The sequence below is a fragment of the Falco cherrug genome, chromosome 6 (genome assembly GCF_023634085.1).
Source record: "Falco cherrug isolate bFalChe1 chromosome 6, bFalChe1.pri, whole genome shotgun sequence".
In the NCBI taxonomy this organism is placed as follows: Eukaryota; Metazoa; Chordata; class Aves; order Falconiformes; family Falconidae; genus Falco; species Falco cherrug.
The window spans coordinates 36,971,146-36,983,336 of record NC_073702.1 but is presented as its reverse complement, the minus strand read 5'-3'; the positions used below and the strand labels follow the sequence as shown (position 1 = coordinate 36,983,336).

The window sequence follows — 12,191 nt, the reverse complement described above, 5'->3', positions numbered from 1 at the left end:
GATGCTCTCTGTGGACATGGGGAACATTCTTAGATGAAATTCCATTTCTCTTCTCAATTCAGACCTCTTGGCCATGATCTCGATGTTTTCCTTAATTCCTAAATTTACTGTTACAAACTAATTTTGGCCTTCCTCTCCCAGCTGGTCTCTTTAATTTACTTACTCTCTTTGCTATTTTAAAATTTGGCCTTCAGTGGTTCTTAACATTACTTAACTATTGCTTTAGAGAGACCTGCCTTGTCTGCAGCTCCTGCTACCTTGAACAATTTTCCTATATGCTTGTACCTTACAACCTCGCCATCCCATCGCATATCTCAGCTAAAACCACTTTGTCTTTTGTGTCCCTTTTTCATCAATTCTGTCTTGTTTAGTTCTGTGTTGACTCTATGTAAGTGTTAATCCATTAAGCATATTTGGTATTTTTATTATTTATTGTGCCTAAGGAACAATCAGGAGTGGGATCTCTTTTTGGCACTGTGCAGAGTAGCTGATACAGATTTGCTTGTGAAATCAATGCGTTGTATCTGACCTTTTAATACTGTATTTGAAAGACTGAAGAATTGAAACTGTGGGTCAAGTGTACGTTTTAGTATTGATGTTAACTTAAAAATATTGAATGGATATTTGAATGCCAAATTTTCATCATAAAATAAGATTATTATACAAGGAAACAAACTCAAGTCTGAAGAAATAGCTTGTAAATTAACTTTATATGAAATTTAAAAAGACATTTCTTTAGTGAATATAAGGGTGCTCATACTGTGCTCCATAACTTTTGGTTTATTATCCTTGCTAAGTATTCTCTTATTAATTCTTGTTTGTGAAAGTGTTGTTTCCTGCATTTTGAAGTAGTAATACAAATTTCTCTTAGCTCTCAAAAGCCATCCCCTTCGAGGGGAAAAAAAGGGAGATGGGGACCATGCTTGCATAAACGGAGATATAGAAGTCAGAAAAAGTTGTCGGTCCAGGAAAAACAGATTTGAAACTTTGAATCAGAGTTTATTGTTTGATCAGCTAGTAAACAGGTATGTGGGGATACTTCGGTTGTATTCACAAAGCATCTTAATGATTTTTCTAAAAAGTTAGAAAACCCTGTCTTCCAGTGCCATCTGTGTTTTACTGTGGGAATGTATTAGCGTTGAGGCAAGCTAGGTTGTGGTTTGAGTTACAGGCTGGGTCCTGTGCTGTAACTGCCAATGTTATCCATGCTCTAAAATGCAAAGCAGCTTGCCAGACTTTTCATTGAGGAGTAAGCTACTCTGTTTACACCTGAATAAAACTCTGTATGTTGGCAGTTACTGCAGAGAGCTGACATACTGTAAATCCCCACCCTAGTTTGTTTCATAGGAACCTGTTTATGTAGCGATACCCTGAATGTGATTTAAATTGGTGATTAGCAACAATACTTGGAAGCTTTCCAGATTTTGCTTGTATGATTTTGATCATAAAATATCAAAAGTTTGTAGCTTTTTTTGTTGTTGTTTTTTACCATTTGTTAGTAATTCACATAGGGTGGGTGTCACTTTTTGACATTTACTGTGCAGACAAAGTAGGTCAGGGAGGGAGGCACGGTCTGGTCTGAGCATAGGAATGGGAGCCAGAAATACTTTTCTTGAAATGTTATTTCTGTGTGGCCCTGGGCAGGTCACTTAATATGTCTCAATTTTCCCACCTGTAAAATGGGTTTTAATAGTCATATCTGTGAGAGACTGCTTGCTCTAGTGCTTGGAAAATGATTTAAACATAAACATTTAATTGCCAAGTATGATCTTTATTGTTAAATGTATTATGTTGAATCTTTTATTGAATTAATTTTCTTTTTCAATTTACACAGTAACTACTTGGTATCAGTTTTCAGATTTATATTGTTACATTTATTTTTCTAGTTGCAGTTAAATCTCCCTCTCCTCATCAACAATAGGAAAAAGTCTGCCGTGAATTTTGTAGTTTGATAAGATCATGGTACTGAAGTCAATATATGAACTTACACTGATAACAGCATGTCCCATAGTCATAGGAGATTTTTAAGAACAGGTTAGACAAATGTCTGTCAGGAATGATTTAGGTATTGTGTAGTTTTTTCTTACCTGGCAGAGCAGGTGGGCTTTTCCAGGTCTCCTCCAACCCTGGTTTCTTCAATAGCAAACTGTGGCATGATTTTACCTGAAGTGGGTTGTGTGACACATCACAGATATTTTAGAAAAAATTTTTAAAACTCAGAGGGGTGTTCATGATGAAATCTTGACTTCACTGACTTCTGTCTCCAGAACTTCCATTGACTTCTTTCTAGGCAGGATTTCACCCTTTAGATGTACTTCTAAACAGCTTGAAAGGAAGGAAATGAAAGTTTCTGCCTCCTTACAGTTATTGTGCAATTATAGTAGAATTCCAGTGGAAATCTACCATAATGACCATAGAGAGCAGTAACTTGCTGTTCAGGACAGGTGGCCAAATAATTGACTTGGCCTGGCTAATACTCTGTTGTTTTCTTCCTTAGTAATGAAGCATCTTGGTCAAGGTTATTATTTATACACCACCATTGTTTGGACAGCTGTTTACAAATACCTCAGATAATGAAAATGTAGACTAATTAAATAGTAGTTGAGAAATGGTAGAGCAGTGAGGTCAAATAATGAATGATGAAATTCTAGGTGTTACTGATTTAAAGTTAAAAAAAATAAATCCTTTATGTATTAGTGTCTTTCTATGGCCAGGGTAAGAAGCTGCAAAGCTTACGGGGTGGAGGCATTAATTGCTTTCCCAGTATTTTAATTACCTAGGTAAAAAGCTTTACTTTTTTATTCTGTAAACTTAACCTTATCTGACACCTAAGCAGTTAAAAATTTGTGTGCTGCAGTTTAAACTGAGAATTTTTTTTTTAAATGCTACAGCCTAATTTGAACCCTGAATTTTAATGGCATCAGCATTTCTTTTGCATATTCCTTAGTTTATATACTGTGGGTTAATATTTCAGTTTCCTTTATTATGGTTGGTGTTATAGTTAATTGATATTAAGTAGTTATCCTAAAATATTCAGGTTTTAATTAATTTGTATATTTAGTTGCCTGTAGACCTTGGAATAACCATAACAGAGCATAGAATTAGATACATTAAGTTGTTGGATGCTGTCTAAAAAGTTGTACATATCTACTATTTTAAGACTGATTTTTTGTGTGTTAACTGTTGCATATATTTTAGTACTGCTGAAGCTGTCCTACAGGAAATGGATAATATTAACATCAGGAGAAACAGGCGGTCTGGGGAAGTAGAACGGCTACGGATGTGGACAGATACAGAATTTGTAAGTGCGAAGTGTCTTAGATCTTGGATAAAGGTAATATCAAGGGGAAGCGTGCTTGTTTTTGCAATCTCTATACATTTGTCTGTAGCTCTGTCAAAAGGTTTCACATCCTCTTCAGTGGATAACACAAAAAACCTTGCTAAATTCAAATTCAGAACAAAATTCATGGATCTATACTAAATCATGTTTTCTTTGTGATGAATTGTCTGCCATGCTGTCATGATGTACTGTGGTAGTTCTCCTTTGGTTTGAAGTACGCTCTGGTAGTCTGAAAACAGGACCAGGACTATCATCTGCTTTGTTCCCTAAAGCAGTTTGATACTGATGTTAATTACGTGTTAGGTGAAGTAGGTGCTGAGAGACTAGTTTTACCACCTGTTAAATGAGACTGCTTTTGTAGTCTACCTGTGGAGGGCTCTGTTGGAAAAAAGACTTGGGATCTAGAGATTGTGTGGCGTATTAAACTTACTAAACTGTGGGCTAACAGTGTGAATGACATGGGACAGTACTGATGGGACTGTATGTGAATTTTATTCCAGGAAAACATGGATATGTATTCTCGAGTGAAAAGGAGGAGGAAATCACTGAGGAGAAATAGCTATGGAATTCAGAACCACCATGAAGTGTCCACAGAAGGGGAAGAAGAAGGTACGTGTTGTCAAGAATTTTAAGGGTTTGTCTGAAATATTTATAAAATGAAGTTCTCCTCAACATAAGTTAGCCATTTATTGCACTACAGAAAATAGTCTGGGTTTGGATCTGAATTTTGAGTTATTAAATTCATCAGTTAACAAGACTGCTGAAAATAAGTACACACAGAAGGATTCCTCCTCTTTAGGAAGAGAAGTTTTAGGGATCGCTGCATAGTTTTGTTTAAACAAAAGGAAGCTTATCTGAAAATAGTAGACTGAAGCCCGTTTTCTAAATGTTTCTATACTATGTTCCATTACTCCTGTTTTCTGCAGTGCTAAGTAATTGTAGCTTTCCTTGTATTCCCTGTAACAATCCTCTGGTGGAAGCCAGGATGTGATGCATGTCGTTTACAACAATGCATGTTCTAACTGGCTCACTATTTTTCATATGCTGGGTAGCCATTACCAGAAAGAATATGTAATAGTTCTGCATCCTTCCTTTGGGAAAGGTATTAATTAAAGTCTCTGATTTCTATACATCCACCAAATTTTAGGAGGCTTGTAGGCACACAACTGTATTAGAAATTCTACCTTCCTTTAAAAATATGGATGAACCTGGCCAGTGGGTTCTAAAGGTATTGTGAAAGAAGGGATTGTGGCTAACATGGCATGATCAACAGCATGCTTGGCTTCCTTAAGAAATTAGACTTCCCTTTCAGGAATCCAGACGGTTCAATGTAGCATGTCTTGATTTTGAACTGAAGCTGGTGTAAGAGGTGTGGTCTGTCCCATATAATAAGAATGCAGTCTTAAATCTGAGATTCATGGGTGGAAATTCTGATCCTGTTAATAGATGGACCTAGGTGGTACCTTTGGTTTATTTGCTTTGTGTAAAAATGATGCTGTGAATTGTAAAGTTGTACATATTTTCATGCTGGGTCAGATATTTTTCTGAGGCTCCTGTGGGAAAAGAGAATAAAGGCATTATTCTTAATTTGAAGGATAATTATTGAAGGAAAAAGCTAGTGGATAGAAGTGATACTTGAAGTACTTTACAATGAAAACTAATTTTACTGCATTTGTTTTCTTACTGTTGCTTTCCCAGAACTTTCTGTGGCAAACTAGAAGGAAGTTTGACAGTGTGCTGTAAATTTATCTTGGTCTTCAGATTTCCAGTGATTTGGCATTTAGTGTTAAGAGGGGAATAATTCTCAGTGGCCATTAAAATATGAATTTTTAGGATGAAGATGGCTCTGGCATTAAGTAGAAGTGTTCTGAAAGTATTTTTCCCCCTCAACAGAGTCTCAGGAAGAAGATGGAGATATAGAAGCAGAAGAAGCTGAGGGAGAAGAAAATGATCGACCATATAATCTCAGACAGAGGAAAACTGTTGAAAGATACCAGGCCCCTCCAATAGGTGAGGAACTAGGCAGTGTTCATGCAGTTCTGCTCTGCTGACCTCCCGGAGTACCACAGGAGGTGTGGGAAGGGAAAAGTTGGATGACTAATCCTCATCCTTGATAAGATTCCCATGGAGCACTTTGTGACTTCCATCTTGCCTGTTTTTGTTTGCCATGTGAACAGGACTACTGAGACACAATCTGTCAGTTTGTCAGTCAGTGGTAGTGGCATCGCTGGTGCGTGCTGCCGCCTCAAACTTTGCAAGTACTGCCATGTGCTCGGCTCAGGGTTGGAGGTGAACGGGTTTAGGTGAAGAAATAGTTGACAGAAGTGGAATTCAGAAAGTAGCCTAAAAAGTTAGGTAATTACATAAGAAAAATAGTTACCGTTATGCCTGCATCTCTTCTTGAGTGGTAAGCCTAATTCATAACGGTAGATAAATTGCATAGCCGCAGTTACTGCATGTTGCCTAGGTGAGAAATTTAGAAGAGAGTAGTTCACTTGAAAGGGACTGACAAGGATCATCTAGTCCAACTGCCTGACCACTTCAGGGCAGCCCCAAAGTTAAAGTATGTTTATAAGAGCATTTTCCAAATGCCTCTTAAACACTGACAGGCTTGGGGCAGCAACCACCTTTCTAGGAAGCCCGTTGCAGTGTTTGACCACTGTCTCGGTAAAGAAATGCTTCGTAACGTTATGTTTGAATTTGCCCTGTTACAGCTTTGAACCATTTCCATACATTCTGTCACTTTATCCCAGGAGAAGAGCTGAGCAGCTCCCTCTCCATTTGCCCCTTCAGGAAGCTGTAGGGAGCAGTGAGGTCGCTCCTATTCTCCAAGCTAGACAAACCCCATGTCCTTAACCCTTCCTTATGGGACATGCTGTCAGGGATCCATATAGGTTTCAGCATAGTGTCTTTTGATTTTGAACATTTTAATACTTCTGTTTAAAATAAAGTATTCTGTGTGTATTTGGTTTACGCTACATAGTGTATGCAGTGTACTATGTCTTAAGGCTACTGGGAAATTAAGCTCTGATAGAGAAGTACTGCGGTTTATTTGTTAGGAGAAATTTCAAGACATCCTGTATTATCAGCTGTGAAGAGGTTTCTGTATGGAGTTTCATTTCCTGCAAATAAACTAAAAAGCTGGTGTCCTGGATGAATTACTTTCAGTGCCATGATAGCCATAGCTGTGACGATTTGAGGAGGCTGAGGGTGAAATTCCTATGACTGTGTCAAGCCAAGGATGGTGGTAGTGAAATAAAGCATAAGAGGTTTGATTTCCCTCCACACTCCCCAGTTCTTTCTGTAATTTGAGCTTTCAGAGAAACCAGTGATAACATTATTGGTAAAGCAATAATCTAGCACTTTGGCATTGCATTTAGATTAGTTTATAATTCTTTTGTAATTGATGTTACAAACCTGTAACTTCTCTTACTCAGTGCCAGCTCATCAAAAAAAGAGGGAAAATACACTGTTCGATATTCACAGATCTCCTGCAAGAAGAAGCCATATAAGGTAAATGTCAGTCTTGTGGTACCTAGTTGTTTGCTTTCCCTCAGTACGTTTCTGTTAGCTTTTGATTTTTCCAAACATTCTTGAGTAGTGCAATTGATTCACGCATGTGCATGGGTCTTGAATTGTATCATGGTCCGATCCTGATCAGCATATAAAAATGAATTTCATAGTGATTTGTGATACCAGTAGAGGCTTTGTGATAAAGAAAATGGAAACAGGTGTGCTGCAAGTGCTGACAGGAGTTGCATATTGCACACTGTAGCTTTTCCTCTAAGTGTATATATTTAGTGTTTAAATCCAAACCAGCAATTTAAGAAATACCCCCTTTTTTTTCTATAAAAATAAACAAATCAGGCTAATGTGTGTTTCTTTTCCTTCCAGTTCAAATTTAATTCAAGTAACATTAACAATTTAATAAAATATTTACCTAGCATCACTTTTGACTCTTACTTTTTGTGTCAAAGAAGTCTGGAATACACCAGGTTGTTCTGGAAACTGTTAGTTGACTTTATTTAGCAAAATGGATGAGGTCAGAGCTTAATACACTTTTTTTAAAAAATAAACTTACTCAAAAGTTCAAAAAGAGAATCTGTCCATGAACAGAATTCAAGTAAATGAATGCTAGTGTCAGCTGAAACACTTTTCTTACTGCTTAATTTAATGGCACAGTGAAAATATGAGAAGTAAATAAAATAATAGAAACTTATGATTCTACAATTTCTTTGTAGTAGAAAGACATAATTTTGAAGAGCTTTTTTTCTTTTTGGCTTGAAGTGCAAATGACATTTTCTTGGATAATCTCAGGATTTCTACTTGTTAGTAAGATACAAAGAGTATGAAAGCTATTATCCCTTCAGTTTTAGCATGCTCATTGCTCCACTCACATTTTATCCCTTCTTGTCAGGACACTGTCATAAAAATTCTTCCTAATTGCATTATATTCTCTTTGACATATTTTTAAATGTATCTAATTTTGGTTATTGAACAGTAAAACTGATTGACAGTGTTATCCTTTGGCAAAAAACAGCTACTCAGTGCATTATCATGTTCAGACAAATGGTGTAGCTTACTATATTCACTAAAAATACGTGGATTTTTACTAGTAGCTAACTTTTTCCTGCAAAAAAAGTGCTGACTTTTTTCAAACTTGAGTACCATTTTGTACAGAAGATGTAATGTACATTCTCTAATTTTTCTGTAATACTGTCATCCTAAAATAAATGGTTCATGCAGACTTTGAATAATAATTCAGATTCACATCAGAAATTAAGCTACAGTTACTGGTATTTTGTGAAACCTGCTGTTCGGAATTAATGACCTCATAAAAAAGAGCCTTTATGCTTTAGGAAGTATGGGATTTTTTCGATATAATTTTTTAGATGATATTTAAAGGAAGACATCAAACTGAGTAAGGAGATCTTGATATTTCTGTGATACTAGAGGTGGCTGAAATGGTTGGAAGCTTTCCTAAGTGCAATTGCTGCCTGATGAGCTTCAGTAATTTATTGATTGAATACTCAGTCACACTTGCTGAGGTGACATGGACTGGACCACGTATCTACTGTTCTAGTAATGTGCATGTTGAAGTCAGGTATTCCTGTGACAGTAAAAGATGTTGTTCCCCTTCCAGATTATTTTGTTACTTAGTAAAACAAAAATTTGCGTGCATCTTACACATGAACGTACTGTACTTGCTGTTTCCACTTCATTTTTGTAGAAGAATTAGAATGTGCCATTCTGCTGCAAAAAGGCCCGAGTTTTATGTTTATTTTGCCACTTTAATAGGAGAAAGAAGCATGCCATTCACAGCAGTGATACAACCTCTTCAGATGAAGAACGTTTTGAAAGAAGAAAATCTAAAAGCATGGCCAGAGCAAGAAATAGGTATTAAAACATCCTTGGTCTTTAGGGGGGTTTGATTTTTATTATTCTATCAGAAAACAAGCAGAACTATTCTATAATGTTCTATCAGTTCTGCAAACTTTTTTGATTCTGCCTGTGACTACCTGCAGACACAGTTTTGGAGGACTGCTGGTTATATATTAATATAAGATTTTGAACTCTTATGAATAGATAATTAACAATAGTGATAGAAAGATCATAACTGTTTCTTTCAATTGGGTTGTAACACAAACATCTGTTGATTTAAAACAGATTTTTGTTCTTAGTTTTACTTGATCCCAGTTATTTCAGAGGTACTCCCGATACTAGCTCTTATTTTTCTCTCATCCTGTTTTGTAACAGTTATGTGCATTTTACACACCCAGCGGATGTATTTTTGACCTTACATTTATTCACCAGTTATGTAAAAGTGGAAGATCTATAAAGTGTATCAGTAAATTTACTTAATGCCCCAGATACATTATTTGGAAAACTGAACAGAAGAAAATGTGTTTCCTCATCTTTTTTTTAATGTCTTTACCTGTGTGCCGCACTGTTTCCTTTTCCATTGTGAGGAATTCCAGTTATGTACAGCTACCAGAAGTGTAGTTCCAAGTGTAACCTGTGTTTTACTGGTACCTTTCCTCCTCCCTTTGTGTATTTGACCTGATGTAATACCTGCCTGTGTGTGGGCTTAAAGCTTCTTTGTATACACTAAGAATCTGGGACAGGTGGATGTGAGTTATGGCTGATCTACACGAAATATTTTTATTTCCTTTCTTTGGACTCTAATGAGCTGTATTTTTTTTTAATTGTTTTTCCTTATACTTTTAATACTTTTCTTACTATACTGAACTTAATGCAGTTCATCACTGCCAGTGGAGAGTGTTCTGTTCTTTTGGTCAACATTGTTTCTTCTGTGCTTAATCAAAATAGCTTGTCCAGCCTGGTTTTCCAGATTGAAATATCTGTATGGAAGCATAAAACTATCTTTATATTTAAGGAATTTCCAGATATACAAGAATAATTACCAAAGTAGAGGTTAGTTTTGATTACCTTATCAATCCAGGAGGGTTGTCTCTTTAGTTAGTAGAAGGCATTTAATCTCTTGGTTCTTCCTGTTCCAGCAAAATGATCAAAACATAATGTTTATTTTTTGGTGGTTTTTTTGGTTGTTGTTGAACAGGTGCCTGCCTTTAAACTTTAGAGCAGAAGACTTAGCTAGTGGAATCCTGCGAGAACGTGTGAAAGTTGGGGCGAGTTTGGCAGATGTCGACCCAATGATTATTGATAAATCGGTAGGTTTTGTTAGAACTTTTTATTTTCCTTTCCCCAGTTACGCATAAGCAGAATTCACTACAGCCTTTCATTGGAGTTGAAGTAAATTTGTAATAAGCTCACTTAGTTGTTTTTTTCCAGGGCTGTTGTCTGTTTATGCCTTTGGGCTACAAAGCACTTGCTTTTGGCCCATAGGTAATGAACGGGCTGCATACATATCATATATAAGCCAAAATATCAATTGCCCAACTATATTTATTTGTTTACAGTCAGTTTGCTATTGCAAGTAATAGTAGAAACTGGGATATGCTGAATAGTGCAGAAAACAGAAGTGTTGACCACCTGGGTTGGTTAACTCAGTGCTACTCAGAAACAGTGATGCATGTTAGCTTATGGTGTGTTGTGCAGAAGCCATTGAATTATTACTAGAACTGAATCATTGTCTGGAAATACTTTGGCTATATTCATATTACGCTGTGCCTGAGCTTAGAAATGCTGTCAGACTTAGGCTGGATCTCTGTAGATGTCCAAGCATCCCTACCACAGTTATCTTGTGAACTATGTAAACCTCGTGTGGGCAACCCAAGAGTTGACTTTCTCAGCTTTTTTTTTACACTTTCAAAACTTGGGGCACTCTGTTGAACAGTGCAGTGTTGTTTGTAATTTTTTTCCAAATATGTTATTTTATAAGTAAAGGTACTTTTGTGGAAAGGTGTTACAATACATGCTTTGTATGCTTTGTGTTTTTTCTAAGGTGCGTTTTGATAGTGTAGGGGGATTGAGCCATCATATCGTTGCACTTAAAGAAATGGTAGTGTTTCCTCTTCTCTATCCAGAAATATTTGAAAAATTCAAAATTCAGCCGCCAAGGTAGGTGTATTTGCTCTTACTGTCATATTTTATTTTATTAAGCTCTGAAGAATGCTTCACTTGAGCACACATAGGAGATTGGTTCTTCCCCTGAAGTCTTCAAATAGACTTGCATGTTTGCTACTGCACTTGTCTATCAGAATGTAATAAGTGGGATGAAGAGTTACAAAAATCTAGTTTATTTTTCTTGTGGTATGAAGGTAATCTTCATGATTTGGTCAAAGAAAGAATTCTCAAGTGTTCTGTTTAGTAGTACCTTGACTTTTTTTCCATTATGTTATCAAATATTTTACTAAATCAAGCTAAATGCTGATGTTTTTTTATGTAATTAATCTCAATAGCCTTATATTATGGCTTTAATATTTATGAATTGGGCATCTTGGTGTGTGATTTAAAGGGGTACACATAATCTAAGTAAATTGAATATTTTGGAATATTTTTGTCATTTAAAGGAAGTACATCTCTCCAAAGAAGTAATGCTGATTCAAGTATTAACTAAGATTTAATATTTGAGGAGATGTTTAACTAGTGTAAAACATCCTTTGGAAGCTTAATATGCCTTTGATTAATGTTCACTACAAAGTAAAGATTTACTGATTTTAAAGCATAAAACAAACTTTGGATTTTATGAAGTCATGTTGAATACACTAAATAATAATAATAATAATAATAATAGAACTTAAAGTCTTTCTTCTCCAGGCTCCCTGTCTTCATTATAAGATTTGACTTGGAGTTTTTCAGGAGACGTAAAATAAGTTTGTGACTGTGTTGATCCATTTATCTTCAGGGGCTGTTTATTCTATGGTCCTCCTGGAACAGGTAAAACCTTGGTAGCTAGAGCTCTAGCTAATGAATGCAGTCAAGGAGACAAAAAGGTGGCTTTCTTTATGAGGAAAGGAGCAGACTGTCTCAGTAAGTGGGTTGGTGAATCTGAACGCCAGCTTCGACTCCTTTTTGATCAGGTTAGATGAAAATACATATTTTTTCATATAATTTCTTTGTATGTTGGCTTTTTTGTGTTTTAGGCAGCTGAAGTGATTTGCAATTGTAACTATAATTAAAACTGTAAATTGCATAATTGGGCAGGATTTGTCCAGAGTTTATATTTTTATCAGTCTAAGGTGTCTCAGTTTGTCTTCACTATCACTCAAACACACAGTAAAACTGATACGCTGGTGCCATCTTGCTTATTCAGAGGAGAATGCAGTCTTTTTGCTTCGAAACAGTGCTGTAGTTAAAAATTCAGTTTTATTTTCAGACTACACTTTTTGACAAAGGTGTCTCAATATATGTATTAGTTTAGAATTTT

General features: G+C 36.1%; 1 protein-coding gene across 4 annotated transcripts in view; it reads left to right on the top strand.

Annotated features, from left to right (window-relative positions):
* Nucleotides 1-12,191, top strand: part of ATAD2B (ATPase family AAA domain containing 2B) — a 77,837-nt gene that overhangs the window by 17,281 nt on the left and 48,365 nt on the right. For all 4 annotated transcript variants that reach the window (XM_055713640.1, XM_055713641.1, XM_055713639.1 and 1 more), the window contains exons 4-12: nucleotides 872-1,025; nucleotides 3,199-3,301; nucleotides 3,841-3,949; nucleotides 5,234-5,350; nucleotides 6,778-6,853; nucleotides 8,639-8,737; nucleotides 9,921-10,032; nucleotides 10,767-10,882; nucleotides 11,670-11,844. In XM_055713640.1, the coding sequence (XP_055569615.1) occupies nucleotides 872-1,025; nucleotides 3,199-3,301; nucleotides 3,841-3,949; nucleotides 5,234-5,350; nucleotides 6,778-6,853; nucleotides 8,639-8,737; nucleotides 9,921-10,032; nucleotides 10,767-10,882; nucleotides 11,670-11,844 (1,061 nt within the window). The remainder of the gene's footprint in view (nucleotides 1-871; nucleotides 1,026-3,198; nucleotides 3,302-3,840; nucleotides 3,950-5,233; nucleotides 5,351-6,777; nucleotides 6,854-8,638; nucleotides 8,738-9,920; nucleotides 10,033-10,766; nucleotides 10,883-11,669; nucleotides 11,845-12,191) is intronic.